The sequence below is a fragment of the Panicum hallii genome, chromosome 9, assembly GCF_002211085.1.
Source record: "Panicum hallii strain FIL2 chromosome 9, PHallii_v3.1, whole genome shotgun sequence".
NCBI classification, from domain to species: domain Eukaryota; kingdom Viridiplantae; phylum Streptophyta; class Magnoliopsida; order Poales; family Poaceae; genus Panicum; species Panicum hallii.
The window spans coordinates 71,309,597-71,324,885 of record NC_038050.1 but is presented as its reverse complement, the minus strand read 5'-3'; the positions used below and the strand labels follow the sequence as shown (position 1 = coordinate 71,324,885).

The 15,289-nt window shown below is 50.5% G+C and overlaps 3 protein-coding genes across 4 annotated transcripts; 2 read left to right on the top strand and 1 right to left on the bottom strand.

The window, feature by feature from the left end:
* Window positions 1-3,630: 3,630 nt before the first annotated feature.
* On the bottom strand, window positions 3,631-5,544 carry LOC112874827 (aquaporin TIP1-1). The gene is made up of 2 exons (XM_025938378.1): window positions 5,305-5,544; window positions 3,631-4,560 (listed from the first exon to the last, which is right to left on the bottom strand). Exons 1-2 carry the CDS (start codon window positions 5,435-5,437, stop codon window positions 3,941-3,943), a joined length of 753 nt encoding a protein of 250 aa, XP_025794163.1. The 5' UTR covers window positions 5,438-5,544; the 3' UTR covers window positions 3,631-3,940.
* A 3,997-nt stretch (window positions 5,545-9,541) lies between these two features.
* Window positions 9,542-10,633, top strand: LOC112875844 (cyclin-dependent kinases regulatory subunit 1). 2 transcript variants are annotated; one of them, XM_025939839.1, is made up of 4 exons: window positions 9,542-9,634; window positions 9,782-9,862; window positions 9,961-10,021; window positions 10,137-10,633. In XM_025939839.1, exons 2-4 carry the CDS (start codon window positions 9,810-9,812, stop codon window positions 10,293-10,295), a joined length of 273 nt encoding a protein of 90 aa, XP_025795624.1. In that variant the 5' UTR covers window positions 9,542-9,634; window positions 9,782-9,809; the 3' UTR covers window positions 10,296-10,633. The 2 variants fall into 2 exon arrangements, with proteins under 2 accessions (XP_025795624.1, XP_025795625.1); XM_025939840.1 differs by having other exon boundaries at window positions 9,555-9,634; window positions 9,787-9,862.
* Window positions 10,634-11,418: 785 nt separating this feature from the next.
* LOC112874891 (pheophorbide a oxygenase, chloroplastic) lies at window positions 11,419-15,120 on the top strand. The gene is made up of 7 exons (XM_025938460.1): window positions 11,419-12,148; window positions 12,244-12,479; window positions 12,567-12,693; window positions 13,198-13,334; window positions 13,494-13,653; window positions 13,914-14,192; window positions 14,748-15,120. Exons 1-7 carry the CDS (start codon window positions 11,759-11,761, stop codon window positions 15,000-15,002), a joined length of 1,584 nt encoding a protein of 527 aa, XP_025794245.1. The 5' UTR covers window positions 11,419-11,758; the 3' UTR covers window positions 15,003-15,120.
* The last annotated feature ends 169 nt before the right edge of the window (window positions 15,121-15,289 follow it).

Below are 15,289 nucleotides of genomic sequence, written 5' to 3'. Positions count from 1 at the left end.
GATTTCATTTCCATATCATTTCAACTGTACTAATGCTCATGGATTCATCCACTTTGCCTGTACATTTTTCGCTTTTCATCAACTGTGTGTTGCTGGTTCTTGAGAGCAACGACATGACAGGCATATGGGCCTCCCAGTCCCAGAGTAATGCATGTGACGTACAGATGCATGCATCCACCATTTCCTTTTCTGCACGGACGAGCCATGGAAAGAGCGATCTCGTATCTTCACCGGATCAAGTTGACCCTCACCCTCGAATCAAGGCGCCAGCTGATGAATGCGAGCCTTCTGAAGTTCTGATCCGTCTCGGTCGCCTGAGATCATTCACCCAACCAGGCAAGAAACCCATGAGGAGCACTATCGTTGGCCATTCAGCTAGGAAAATCGCCTTCTGTAGTTCTCTGAAAATGTTATTCCAAACCAACTGGACCGTCCAAACATAGAAAAGAAACAACCCTCCTGTCCACTGAATTGAGAGGCAAGGGGACTGACTGAAGATTCATGACCTGTCCCATGCTCAAATCACTCCCTAGACAAACGGAACATCGCCGCAAAACCGCTTTCGCAAATGCACTAGCTCGGCATGGAAGAGAAGGTGCGTTTAGCAGAAACTGAAGTGACAGGAAACCTCCAGGCATAAGCAAGCCCCCGTCTAGCCATGGCTAGCAGCCAAGTCGCCGAGCGCGAGAAAGGTCGGGATCCATTTTTGCATGCCAAGCAAAAGATCAGTGACCCCTTAATTATGGCGACGCTTCTGTTTGGACAGCGATGGGAAGCGTCGCGGCAGGGAATCATGCAGGGCGATGCGGGTGGGGGCCGTGGCCACGCTGGTCCGCCCATGATTTCCGCGGATGCCCCGGCGCGGGAGCGGGATCCATGGGTCCGGTCCAGCGGCGCATGCGAGCAGGAGCAGCCGAGCACGGAGGTCTCAGGGTAGAGTTGCTGCATCCGCATCATTCATGTGATGAACAGTGTGCGATGCAACCAACGGCAGGGACCTAACACCTTTGGATCATCCAGTGTGCTGACTAGGACTATTAACTCGCAAGGTGCCAGTGGCCAGATGAATTTGCAGCAGTGGCTTGGCCAATAGGACTGTCACTGCGGCGTGGGGTGAAAAGGCTCGTAAAAATCGTAGCACGCAGTTGCTCCACACAACTTCAGGTTAATATTTTGGTCTCGAGATGCTACAGGGAACCTGTAAACAGCTGCGGCCACGTGGATTCCGTGGCTTCCGTCGATCCATCGTGAAGCGTCTTGGTAAACAGACTGGGGGGGACTGAAATACTACTGAATGCAAGACAAGGACACCATCGATATCCCGTTGCAAACAATTGCCTGATTGGTCCAACGTTTTCGCAGGCTTACTGCTAGATCATATGATCTCCTAGATCAGGTTTCAGGGGCGTTGCATCGGTTCAGGCCGCCATGCGCGCGGCGGCGGCGAGCTTACCGGCGAGGAAATGAACGGCGAGGCCGGTGGGTCGGGATACAGGCTGAGGACCGTGGCGGCCGGTGCGCGAGAGAGCAAATCAGAGCCAGCGCCACGCGAGAGCGACTCGTCGCCGAGGCCGGAGCCACTCGTTTCCTCTACTCGATCTCCTCCCGGGACGCAATCACGCAACGTGATCCAGCGTGCCGTGCTGTTACATTCCGGTCTCGCGATGCCCTCTCGTCAACGTGTACTCCCGATGCGTGCGATGATCCCATCTCAATCAACCTCTCATTCGCCAACGATCACATCTCAATTTATCGACTGAAAAAGCTATGTCCGCCAAGAAGCTAGCACTGTTAAGCTAGGAAAGAGTCTAGAAACCAAGCAGAGGGGCTGATGCAGATGCAGATGCAGATTACTGCTCGTAGCCCACACCAAACACACCAATTTGAGCGCGTCTCGATCGAGTGACAAGGTAGCCAAGCAAAGGACGGCTTGAAAGGAAAGACAATGCTGGGCTGTGCCGACACAAATGATTGGTGTGGCCCAGCCTCGTATAAAATGTCCAAACGGAAGAGAGCTTTTCTTTCATTGGTTAGGAGGCTAATAATTCCCGGACAAGTTATTAGTAGCGAGGATCATTCTGCCAGAGATTCCAAAAAATTTCAGGCTGGCATGATTTTGCATGCCTGAAATCTGAATTATGAGGGTGGACTGTGCAACAGAAGCAGCCAAGCAGGATTAGAAAACAAGCCAATTTTGTGATGTACTCAGAGGTCCTTAGAGCCTGGACCTGACTGTCCCAACTTAACACCAAATTAGTCTCTGGGGAAAAAAAACTGAAACCAAGCTTGGTCAGTGGTTTACTCAGGAGTCGAGTGTCAAGGAAACTGCTGCCGCGCAGCAGAAAGGACAAGCTGGCTGACTTGAACTTCTAACCACATGCGAAGGTGGCACATCCACCTCGTCGGGTCCTTAGTTTATCAGGGAATAAACGGTAGTTAGGAGGTACTTAAGGCCGATTAAGGATAAGAGAAGTAAGCGAAGGTGACAGGTGACTGATACATGGGTGTGCAGTGCAGTATCTGCGGTTGTCTGTCTCAGAGTTAGTGGTGGGCCGGGCGTCAGGCTGGCGGAAGCAGCACGAGGCCTCTGGACGCATCGCCGGCGCCGCGAACAGAGTGTACCCTGGTGTACCCTGCCTTTCGCAGGAGCCCGAGAGGCATATTCCCGGAGCCCGGAGGAGGACCCGAAGGCTGCGTGCCCCCGGCTAATCCTCCATCCTTCTCCTGACGGAGCTCAGAGCTCTTGCTTGCTGCTGAGCTCAAGTGATCAACTAGATTAGTACTCCTAACTAGTTTAGTCTGTTAAATTAGTGTACCCAACAACTACTGCCAAGTGCCACTGGTACTGACCACTGGATGTTACTGCCCTGGAAAGTGGAAACTGTTGCACGCTACCGGAACTGTAGCTGGCTCGTGAAGAGCATCTGCTTCTTTCAGGATCCATCTACCGGATCGCAATACGCCATGCCACCCACCCACGTTAGATGCCTGGCGTGCAGGACCGGGGCCTTGTTTAGATACCATCAAAATTCCAACTTTTTACACTTTTTCCATCACATTAATTTTAGAACATATGTATGGAGCAGTAAATATATGTAAAAAAATAATTAATTGCACAGTTTAATTGTACATCACGAGACGAATTTTTTAAGTCTAGTTAGTCCATGATTAGATAAAATTTGTCAAATACAAACGAAAGCGCTACCGTACCAAAAGTTAGAAAAATTTGAAATCCCATACCAACCATCAGTGCCCCAGCACGCATCTACATTACTGCCATCACCAGCTATTTCACCATTGCGTGCATGCCGAGAACACTGTGCAGGACTCAGGACTGTCTTTTTTTTTCTTTTGAAAATCAGCACGAGCAGGACACTGTACGATCCGCGCATCGCGATGCCAATGCGTGCCGCACGAGCCGGTCCAGGGAGACATGGGCAGGTCAGCCTTATCACCACTGCCCCCACTCCGACGTGGCGCGCGTACCGCCCCGTCCGGCCGCACATGCCGCCGCATTATTGCGCTGCCACCTCGCCGCTGCTCCGCGACGACGATCCCAGTCGAAATCGTCGCGATTCGAGCAAAATCATGGCGGATTCGCAAGCACATGTGGAGGTCGGGATCGGATTCTGGATGACAAATAGAGTACTCGCGGGCAAATTCACAAATTTTACAGAAGCAAACGGGGTCCGGAATTCACGTTGGCGGTTACAGTTCCAAGTTGATGCGACTGATCGAAGCAAACCATGGCGAGCGGCGCAGCGGCGGTGGAGAATTCGGGTTCATGGTACATGGCGGTGGTCGATGCAAGCAGCACGCGATGCGGGGAAAAGCTAACTTAAACGGCGAGGGCAGAACTGATCAAACGGACGGAGGAACCGGCTGCTGCGCGAACGTCGTCGTCGTCCTCGGCGGCGGCGGCGGCTACTGAAGCCCCAGCTCAGTAGTCGGTGGTGGGGAGCTGCTCGTGGGTGTGGGAGATGAAGAGCACCTCGTATATGACGCCGGCAAGGCCGCCGCCGATGAGGGGGCCGACCCAGTACACCCACTGGTAGCCCCAGGACCAGCTCACGAGGGCGGGGCCGAAGGACACGGCGGGGTTCATCGACGCGCCGTCGAAGGCGCCGCCGACCAGGATGTTGGCGCCCACGATGAAGCCGATGGCGATGGGGGCGATGGTGCCCAGGCTGCCCTTCTTCGGGTCCACGGCGGTCGCGTACACCGTGTACACCAGGCCGAAGGTCATCACGATCTCCAGGACCAGGGCCTCCCACACGGAGATGCCGGTCAGGCCGAAGGTGCCGGTGGCGAGGCCGCCGGTGGAGAAGCGGAGGAGGAGGCACGCCACGGTGGAGCCCAGGAGCTGGGCGATCCAGTACAGGAGGCCGCGGAACAGGGTGATGTTGCCGCCAACGAAGGCGCCGAAGGTAACGGCGGGGTTCACGTGGCCGCCGGAGATGTTGGCGCCCACGGACACGGCCACGAACAGGGCGAAGGCGTGCGCCACCGCCGCCGAGATCAGGCCAGCGGGGGTCGTAGCGCCGCCGCCGGACAGCTTGCCTGCGCGAGGGGAGCACCACGTAAGTCAGTAACACAGTCAGATCTGACGACCAGGTGGTTCGTCCACGTAACACAATCAGATACTGACAAGCAAGTAAAAAATGTTCATGTTTTTTTACTGTCTTATGCTTAATTAACTTTACAGTGGTGGTTCTACTACGTTCACTTTCTGCACTAATATTGTCTTTTTCCTGACTGAAAAAATATGTTTATTTTCGAGGATGCAAGATGTGTCAGTAGAGGATTTTGCTACTTGGCAGAAGCACCACATGGAGATGGAGACTCTGCAATCCAGAGACTCGAATAGAAGGTGCTGATTCTGTCAAGGATTCCTCGATCTACTGCTCTACATGATCATAGGGCTAAACTCGTCATCTGCACTAATCAATCATTCCACCTAAAAGACTTCACATCCCCTCACTTTTGACTTTTTTTAAAAAAAAAAAAGGAACTTCTCCGAGCTTCTAGTAACACCTTGCGTATTAAAAAACATTTCTGCCAAAGAAAAGGACCTTATCTTTTCCTTCATCTCAGTCTCAGTCTTGAACTCATCAGAGAAGCGACCATGAACTTTTGTGCTAGCTAGTACATGGCAGATATATTAAGCTAGGCTCAAAGATGAACTAACACTTGTACTGTGTACAGGCTAACTACTCGTTTTGTACACGTTATTATGCTCTAACCAATGTTACGTGAGTGGAAAATATTCAAGCACTAGTAAGTGATCGAGATGAGGGCACTCACTGAAGGCCATGCCGGAGCCCTGGCCGGCGAAGACGAATATGAGGGTGGAGATGAACTCAGCGAACGCCGCCTTGAGGGCGCCCGGGTGGTACACCTCCTGGTGGCTCCCGACGGCGATCCTGCTGATCGGCATTTTCACGGCCTGGCCTCTTGCTCTAACCACAGGAGGAGGAGGAGGAGACGACTGTGCTTGGAGCAGAGCTCAGGGGATGTGAGATGCGGTGGTGAGGAAGAGAAGCCATGGAGGTGGTATATATACACCGGCGCGGGCGTGCCGCGCTTGGGGGGCCCTGGCCCTGGCGCGGCCGCGCGCCTATCCGGTTGGAACGCGAGGGCCTATTTTTTAGCGGCGAAATGAGCTGTTTGAGAGTGACACTCTGACACCTACGGCCGGAGTTGTCATATTTGAGAGAGCACACAGCTTGCTGCTTTTCCTCTCTGAAGTTTCTAGAGGTCTCAAGCGAGTATGCTCGTGATTTCTGAAAACAAATTATAATATCCACCAGTATATGTACAAGAAACTTTACTCTGTAGTTGGAGACATTAGCGAGGAAATGGTACAGACAGGAATGAATGAAGCGATATGACATGATAATATAAAGAATCAATGGAAAGAAGTACAAGAGAAACTCGGTACATGGGTCTGTTTCGTTACCGTTGAACGCAAAAAAAACTTTTTACAAAAGAATCTTACTAATTTGATGTACTAAATGAAGTCTATTTATAAATTTTTTGCACAGATAGGTTGTAAATCGCGAGACGAATCTAACGATGCTAACTAATCCATGATTAAGCAATATTAGCGGATGGTTACTGTAGCATCACTGTTGCAAAATATGGATTAAGTAGGCTGATTAGATTCGTCTCGCGATTTACAGCCCATCCATGCAAAAAGTTTTGTAAATAGACTTCATTTAGTACTTCAAATTAGTAAGATTTCTTTGAAAATTTTGCGTTTACGGTTTTTTTCCGTTTACATGCTGGGACTGATGCTCTCTCTCTCTTCGGTAGGTGCTACGTGTCACTGCTGCCAGTATTAAATGTGTCTCTAGATAGATCATAAAAATCAAAATATGACAAGAAAAAGGAATATAAAATGCTATCCGAGGGTATTTTGAGGCGAAAGATTGCACCATCACTCTTACTACCCGTGCTATCCCTCTGTCCCTCCTGCGAGAGAATAATAAACATTTGTTTCGCGGCGTCATGGTCGGCACCAACTAACACAGGAGTGTACTCCACTTTTGCTAACCATCTCGTAAGCTCGGATGCCGGGATCTCTGCATGATTCCAACGCTGCGGCGGGACAGCGTTTCTACTGGCGGAGTCGCTTGCGGCGCCAGCTCAGGCGAGGCGCCGGCCGGGGCGCTGTCAGCGAGCCACGCGTGCAGGGAGGCGCGGCTCGTGGCTCGTGTGGATTAGGAGGCGCCGGCGACGTGACCCCTCGCCGCTAATTGGGCCGCCGGGATCAGTGGACGGGCCCCTCTCCGACGGTGACGGCGGGGGAAGGGGTTCCCTGTGCGTGCCTGGAGTCGTCGCTTCCGAAGCTCACAACATGTGCTCCACGACGGTGATGATCCTTTTCTCCGGCTAGCGATCCAGATTCATTTGTCTTCCTCCTGCAGCCGGGCAAGGCATAGGTATAGAACCATTTCAATTTTCAATAGCTGGATTACATGTACCTAGCTGTATTTGCAATTCCGACAGGTTTCTATCGGGCTGGTTCTTTTGAATGAGTGAGTTGTCCTGTTCACTCTCGCTACCTGTCTCACTCAAAAATGATCTTTCGAAAGGCACCTAATATTAATATTAGAGCCCAACAAAGTAGATATCATTTAGCTAATCTCATTGAAACGGTGAGATGATACACGCACAGCACCATAACATCAAGCCGGAGCCACGAACAATCAATCCCTCAAGGACGGCGACGGCGAGACGAGATAGCTCGACGCGGCACCGGCCCGCTCCGGCACCGGCCGTGGACAAAAGCAACCATCCAGGCCATGCCTTCCCGCTGCCTACTCGGCTCGTGCGATGGGGACACGTCGTCGGCCGGCGCGCCACGAGTGGCACCCGCTCATAACTGGCTGGCTGGCTGGGCGCCGTGGTGAATCGCAATCCTTCCCCTAGGGTTCTCGAAGCCTCCGCGACTCCGCGTGCTCCATGCGCCGCCCGCGGCCAGGCAGCCGCTAGCCCCCACACTCACTGACGTCTGATGGCTACGGCTAGTCTGCTACTGCTGTGAGCCGAGCTCTCCAAATTTCTTTTTCGCGAGGATTAGGAGGACCTCTAATTACATTACGATTATCCTCACGAGTGTGCTGATGAGCAGAGGCACATCCATATCCACATCCACAAGATTTGTTTTAGGCGGCGGCTGCTGCTCCACTATTCTCTGCCGCTTTTGTTTCCTTCCTGGCCCTGTGTGCTGCCGTATGGTATGATGCTGCCGCCTCGTCACATGCATCGCCGCGTTGCAGAACCTTTCAGATCTGCACCACTACTAGCAGCCACCTGCTAGAGAGTATGCGATGAACTGATGCAGTGTAATTTAGTGGTGGCTGTATGTAGAATTAGTTTGTACTTGGAAGTTTGAATGCATGATGTTCTAGCTCCCTCTCATGCCACGTCATCCAAAACTTTCTACTGGTAGAGCCCTCGGATTAAGATAAGCACCTTGTTATTAACTGGTAAACATGGGTTGCCCTGCCTTTGCTCGTGGATCAGTAGACATCACAGGCAAGACGATGCTTAATCATTTCGTGATCCCATCGCACGCCGATCGTAGTAACATGCTGGAGCAGTAGCCGTCGATCTCATCGATCATCGTAGTCGTTGCCTTGCTGGACGTGGAGCCCATTTTATCCGGGAGAATCGATCTGGCGCTCTGTCAAGCTTGATCCGGTAGGGAATGATAATTTTTAATATCCATTGACTGTGTATTAGAATGCCCTGATGAGGCTTGAAAACTCGCCAATTTCCGCGGATTCTGAGCTGGCGCTCGTGGTCAAATATTTGGATGTGCTTTGTGAGCTGGAGCACTTAGCTTGTGGGGGCACAACAAATTGAAGTGGCAATTTGGGTTGGTTGAGGGCTTGCAGTACCCAAGTCTACCTGTAAACTATAAGCATTAGGTCCTTTGTTGCCATCACGGAAATTGTAAAGAATCCTTGCAACGAAAAATGGACGCTGCTCTTTTCCCTTTTGGGTTTAAAATAAATAAGGGTCACATGAATCGGCAGGGCACGCCACTTCTTTTAGACTCCTGAAGAAAATAAAGCCTCCATGAGGTAGATGGTACTGCAGAGAGGATTAAATTACAATGTCATGGTTTATTAGTCTGTTAACTGCTCCTCAAACTTTGCTGATTGGCTTCGTCCCAGGATTTACTTCACCATTCCTGATGCGTCGCAGCAGCATCTTTCCTCTTCACCCTTTCTCTGCATGATAAACGCAGTTTTTTCGCCTCAGAAGTTACATCTTTCGCTAGTTTTCACCAAGAAGATGTTGCAGAATTCTTGTCAATTTGTCATCAGAAGGTGCAACTTCTCTCAGCGCAGGCTCGGCCCAACTGAAGGTTGCAGCGACAAAGCGAGCCCTTCTCCCGGGCGGGCGCTGGCAAGCACCGGCCCACTCAACACTGATGGACTGGGCTCATGGTGGAGACCGGGGTTTTGATGGACTTCGGAAGTTTATCGTGGGCCGTTATGCGGGAGTGTGCAACAGTTGGGTTCCTTTCGTCTGGAAGAATCTGATTCCCGTCTCAAATCTTAGAACCTATTTGGAGCCTAAAATATTGGAATCTAGTAGGGTTTCAATGTTCAAACAAATATAAGAACTTCTTCAGGTGAAATCGCTGCGAGCAGTGCGAACTTTTTCATGTGAATTTGTCAGGTTGAACTCAATTTCACATGGAAACGGAAATCGAAAGGGCCAACGGAAAATACTCCCACGTTCGTGTTCGTGAAGCACCATAAGTCCGTAACGGGCAAATCGGCTCAGATAGTAATATTCTACTGGCGCCAATCCGCGATTTCAAAATTCAAAACTCCCTCCCATCCACCACGTTCTCACGCTTCCTCTGGTTTTGAACGCGAATCCAGCCCACGCCGCCCATGAATCCGGCGGCGGCTGATCCGCAACGACTACTTGCCCTATCCGCCCGGGGCCATCTCGCCCGTCCATCTCCGCACCAACGGTCGCCCCCCTCCGGTTCCTTTTAAATACGCTCCCCATCCCATCCCTCACCCCTACCGTCACCCCCAACACGCTCCTCTCTCGCTGCGGCTCTCGTTTCGGCTCAACCGCGCCCGCTCCACTCCGCTCCGAGGTATGCGCCGCGCTTCCCCCCCGGATCCTTCGATCTCTCGTGTTCTCCGTTAAATGTTCCTCTGCGATTCGTGGTTTTGCTCTGATTGCTGCGCGATTTGGTAGTTTGTTTGGGGTTTCCGCTGAAGTTTTGGGGAATTTTCTGTAGAGAAGCTGATCGAGAAGTGGTGGTGGACATGGGCCAGATCCAGTACTCCGAGAAGTACTTCGATGACACCTACGAGTACAGGTAGATGCGGAACCCTAGCTTCCTGATTTTACCCCTTTCCATACCTTTATCTGCCGTGGTTGGCAAAACCCTAACCCGATCCCCTTTGTCCGGCGCAGGCACGTCGTCCTCCCGTCCGAGGTCGCCAAGCTACTCCCCAAGAACCGCCTTCTCTCCGAGGTAAACGCCAAGAATTTCACATGCATTTGTGTAGATCGCGTTATTGCCCTGCTGTTATCTTGGATGTCTGATGTCGGGGTTTTGTGGGGAATTTCTTCCTTTTCCCTTTTTGCAGAACGAGTGGCGTGCGATCGGCGTTCAGCAGAGCCGCGGGTGGGTGCACTACGCGATCCACCGGCCGGAGCCGCACATCATGCTGTTCCGCCGCCCGCTCAACTACCAGCAGCAGCAGGAGGCGGCTGCCGCGGCGGCGGCGCAGATGCTACCCAAGTGAGCCCTCCGGCGATGGCGGCGGCGACCGTGGGTTTGCTGCATTTAAAACCCGAATCCCCTTTTGAACTCAAAAAGGGGCGTCGCTGTGCTTCTGATTAATCTCTCCGCCTGTTGGTTGGAATCAATTGACTGGTGTTGGAGGTGTCCGCCTTGTGTTCGTGGTATTGCCTGTGAAGGAACTGGCTGGGTTAGGCTGTGCTTATCATGAGTACTCTTATACTATGTGTTATGTGACTCTGGTTGACACTCTTGCTCCTGATGGTGCTATTCTGGTTTGTAATGCTGTGCTACTTAGTCCGTTGTGTGATGAACTGATGATGATCTCGTTGTGTTTATGCTCGTCTGTGTGCCTTGGTTGCTTGTCTCTTTATGCGTTCTCCCCAAAGTGCAAGTGTGCAACAAGTGACCTTGCTCCTACATGTGAAGTTAGCATGTCGAATATGCTATGATAGAAACCATCTAGCAGTGAAATGGGGCCCTGGGATCTTGTAGTGATTGTGGGGGCGTGAAGAGGCGAGATAGCCATGATGATTTCATCTGCTTAACTGCTGATAATATGTGGTAGTTTTTGTTAGAGCCTTGCATGGTAAGTGGAAGGTGAATTTTGTTTTCCTTTCCCATTGCGTGAGAGGTAACGGATTTATGATAATTTTGCTGTGTTGATGATGTCAGTATTTCTGATAGCGTGTAGCAGCTGTCATTTCATTTTCTTTGACGAGAGTTATTATGCAGGTTGCATATGTGCTGAACAAATTCGAATTTGATTTGAATTATTCTTTTTGTGAAGCCTGGTACTATTTGAAATGTTCTTTTATAGTTCTGTGAAGCCTGGTACTACTCGAACCTATCTGATTCGAGGTTTCCACAATCCGGCCGCGGCGGTCGGCGACGAAGTGATCACCGGCACTGCAAATGGGCTGATCGGATGGCTTCCACCACGGGGTCGGTTCGCGTCGTTCTCGCCGGTCAGGTCTCGGCGTGGCGCGTTCGTCCCGCTCGGGGGGCGGCTGGGTGGCCCAAGCTCCACCACACGAACGCCGCAAAACGCCATGCGTGCTCCCGCACACTTGTCCTCTGCATATCTTCCACCCCCACGCCTTCCTCCCTTCCCTCCTCTGCCGTCACGCAACCTCGCACCCCGCGCTGCCGCGTGTGTACTCTGGTCGTAGCAGTAGTTCGTCGCTCTTGTTCACTCCCCAGCGGTGAGAACGTGAGAAAATTCTGGAGTTTTTTCTTGATCTGGCCACTGGTTTTTTGCGCCAAAACAGGAGGTTTTCTCCCCTTGGCGTGCCAGAGGTTCTTGGCGAGTCTAGAAGCACTGCACTTCTTCGTTCTTCCAACTTCCATCCATCCATCCATCCATCCACATTCCACCGCGACCGCGAGCCATAAAACCGGCGCGGCGAGGATCTCCGACGCAGAGCCAAAAGCTAAAACCTCTCCGTGTCACACGAGCCGAAGAAAATGCGCGCGACGACCCCGACCCCCTCGCTGCTCATCGCCCCGAGGCCGCCGCGGCTCCGCTCCCTCCCCGCGGGGGCGGCCTCCACCTCCCGCCTCCACGCCCGCGGCGTGGGCCGTCCTCGCACCCGCATGCGCGTGGCAGCGCCGCCGTCCGCCCCGGGTGAGGCGGCGGAGCAGCAGGCGGAGCCGAGCACGTCGGCGTCCGAGTCCGGCGAGAAGTTCTCGTGGAGGGATCACTGGTACCCGGTCTCCCTCGTCGAGGACCTCGACCCCAGCCGCCCCACCCCGTTCCAGCTCCTCAACCGCGATCTCGTCATCTGGAAGGACCCCAAGTCCGGCGAGTGGGTCGCGCTCGACGACCGCTGCCCCCACCGCCTCGCTCCGCTCTCGGTATGGTGACCGCGTCCCATCCTCGCATCGCATCATCTGCGTCCTATGTGATACCATCATCGGCTCGGGCTAATTTTGATCTGAAATTCACGCAGGAGGGGAGGATCGATGAGACGGGGTGCTTGCAGTGCTCGTACCACGGCTGGTCATTCGACGGCTCCGGCGCCTGCACCAGGATCCCGCAGGCCATGCCCGAGGGTCCCGAGGCCCGGGCGGTGCGGTCGCCGAAGGCGTGCGCGACCAAGTTCCCCACCCTCGTCTCCCAGGGCCTGCTCTTCGTGTGGCCTGACGAGAATGGGTGGGAGAAGGCCACTGCCACCAAGCCTCCAATGTGCGTAGAGTCTGGCTTCTAATAGTGGGCATTGATTGAATTCGATTCTGCATTCCTGTGACTAAATTCGATCTTGCTTGGTTCCAGGTTGCCGAAAGAGTTTGATGACCCGGCCTTCTCCACGGTGACGATCCAGAGGGACCTGTACTATGGTTATGATACGTTGATGGAGAACGTCTCTGACCCGTCCCATATAGAATTTGCTCACCATAAGGTAAATTAGGACAGACTATGTTTGAGAGAGTTTAATTGCTTATCACATTGGAACATCATGCTGGTCATGGCTCATGGTTATTTTGTGGTTGCAAGATTGTGATTTCAGGAAAGAAGTTTTTGTTGTAATCAACTGTATTTAGTTTGCCAAAAAATTACTATCTCAATTTGGTTTAAGTATATACATTGAATTTCTTAAAATGGCTTCTGATGGGCAAAAGGCACAGAATGATCTGAGTCTGACCTCTTATCTTTTCTTGTTGCCAGTGTGCAATCTTAACTAACTGTTGCACCTTAGCTACGAATATACTGATATTTTAGTGCATAATAGTTTATTCTGTTTACTTATTGCTTATTCTGAATGGACACTACTTAGCTGGAATAGCTTAACATGCTATATATCTGCAATAAACTTATGACACTTACAAACAATGTGCTTTGTTTTCTTGAGATACATGGTTTCAGCGCATATACTCATATTTCTGAGCTTTAACTCCTCTCACAGGTCACTGGACGAAGAGATAGAGCCAAGCCTTTGACATTCAAGATGGAATCAACTGGCGCCTGGGGTTACTCAGGGGCAAATTCTGGTAATCCTCGCATCACTGCAACTTTTGAGGCCCCGTGCTATGCATTAAACAAGTAAGTTTCAGCAAAGTACCCAGTCTTTTCCCCCTTTTCTGTTGTATCACTTGCCATTTTGTGTGGTGGAGTGGTTCTTATTTACCAGTCAGCAATTCAGTCGTTTTTTTTACATTCAGTTGTTTTATGGTTCTGAACTTTGTTAACCGGTTTGTGCAGAATAGAGATAGACACAAAGTTGCCCATTTTTGGAGACCAGAAATGGGTTATATGGATTTGCTCGTTTAACATTCCAATGGCACCAGGGAAGACTCGTTCTATTGTCTGCAGTGCTCGAAACTTTTTCCAGTTTACAATGCCAGGAAAAGCATGGTGGCAGGTACATGCTTGTATAGTGTTTCCCTTGTGCTTTATTTTCTCGTTGTGTTGTCAACATTATCTTATGCTTGATACTTTTTCCTTTTTAAATGCTGAAATGAACTTCTTGTTATACTTTTTTTTGGGGAAACAGCAGGGAAGGTCCCTACTGTAAGCATATATTATTGCCGGAGTTTATTGCTTCACATATTTGAATTGATATGTGCATAGTCAAATCCTGATACCTTCTTTTTCTCTTTGCTTTTATGTATTTTTGTGCAGCTTGTCCCTCGATGGTATGAACATTGGACTTCAAATTTGGTCTATGATGGTGATATGATCGTTCTTCAAGGCCAGGAGAAGATTTTCCTAGCTGCATCCAAGGAGTCTTCTGCAGATGTTAACCAGCAGTACACAAAGATCACATTCACACCCACACAGGCTGACCGTTTTGTTTTAGCATTCCGCACATGGCTAAGGAAATTTGGCAATAGCCAACCTGAGTGGTTTGGAAGTCCTAGCCAAGAAGCATTACCTTCTACTGTCCTTTCAAAGCGCGAGGTAAAAGTTATCATGGTTTCTAAAGAGTCACAATATTATTTTTTTTGCTTCAGACTTAATATGACAGTCTTTTTGGTGGTCAAGGATCTGTTTTGCCTACGCAGTTAATACTCTATGCATTGATAATTGATTGCAATTATCCCTTTTTACCTGCATTTGTTTTTTTCTTTCTAGGCAGAATTGTTGGCACACCATCTTTATAATACACAATATATGTTTTAGATTAGCAGCTGTCATATGTACTAGTGTCTTTACGGAAACCTGCTTAATATTACAAAGGGTTAAATTCAGTGATATACTTCAAATCTCTTTGGAAAGTTTTTTTGAAAGACCCTCTTTGGAAAGTTGGTAGCATCGAATTACTCTTACTGTTAGGCATTCGAGAATAATTGCTTAACTGTTATGGTTCCATTTTACTAGGACAGCGAAGTTTACCTTTTGTTTTCATTTTTCAATAATACCCACTGAATCTTTTTTAGCGCGGAAACTTTCATCAGTTGTGTTTCTGCATTACAGTAATTCTTGTATTCTTATGATTGACTTTGGGTCATGCAGATGCTAGACAGATTCGAGCAGCACACATTGAAATGCTCATCTTGCAAAGGAGCATACAATGCATTCCAGACTCTGCAGAAGGTCTTCATGGGAGCGACGGTAGTGTGCTGTGCTACCGCTGGGATTCCTGCTGATGTTCAGATCAGAATACTGATCGGTGCAGCTGCTTTGGTCAGTGCCGCGCTGGCATACGCATTCCATGATCTCCAGAAGAACTTTGTATTCGTAGATTACGTGCATGCTGACATTGATTAAAATTTTTGAGAGGGTCTGGTGTAGCGACGCCACACGCTCATGTCTCATATCTGTAACCTAGGCGCATAGCTCGGGAATGTAACCTGCGCCACACCCCCCCCCCCCCCCCCCCCCCACAACAACAATGTCAATGTGTGCATAGTAAGGCACTAGGCTGTAGCGATGTAAAGCGGAAACGTAAATTTTGCATATATTACCCATTGGATTAAAAATCTCTCCAAATCCTTGCGGCATTTAGACGTTGACTGGTATCACCCAGTCCTTCCCGAAAAAAATTGTCGTGGAAA

Bases quoted from the DNA above. Each gene is read 5' to 3' on its own strand.
- LOC112874827 (XM_025938378.1), bottom strand. From the start codon at position 5,437: ATGCCGATCAGCAGGATCGCCGTCGGGAGCCACCAGGAGGTGTACCAC. The intron at 4,561-5,304 runs GTGAGTGCCCTC...CCCCTCGCGCAG, and splicing joins GGGCTCCGGCATGGCCTTCA to GCAAGCTGTCCGGCGGCGGC.
- LOC112875844 (XM_025939839.1), top strand. From the start codon at position 9,810: ATGGGCCAGATCCAGTACTCCGAGAAGTACTTCGATGACACCTACGAG. The intron at 9,863-9,960 runs GTAGATGCGGAA...TGTCCGGCGCAG, and splicing joins GATGACACCTACGAGTACAG to GCACGTCGTCCTCCCGTCCG. The intron at 10,022-10,136 runs GTAAACGCCAAG...CCCTTTTTGCAG, and splicing joins AGAACCGCCTTCTCTCCGAG to AACGAGTGGCGTGCGATCGG.
- LOC112874891 (XM_025938460.1), top strand. From the start codon at position 11,759: ATGCGCGCGACGACCCCGACCCCCTCGCTGCTCATCGCCCCGAGGCCG. The intron at 12,694-13,197 runs GTAAATTAGGAC...CTCCTCTCACAG, and splicing joins TAGAATTTGCTCACCATAAG to GTCACTGGACGAAGAGATAG. The intron at 14,193-14,747 runs GTAAAAGTTATC...TGGGTCATGCAG, and splicing joins CTGTCCTTTCAAAGCGCGAG to ATGCTAGACAGATTCGAGCA.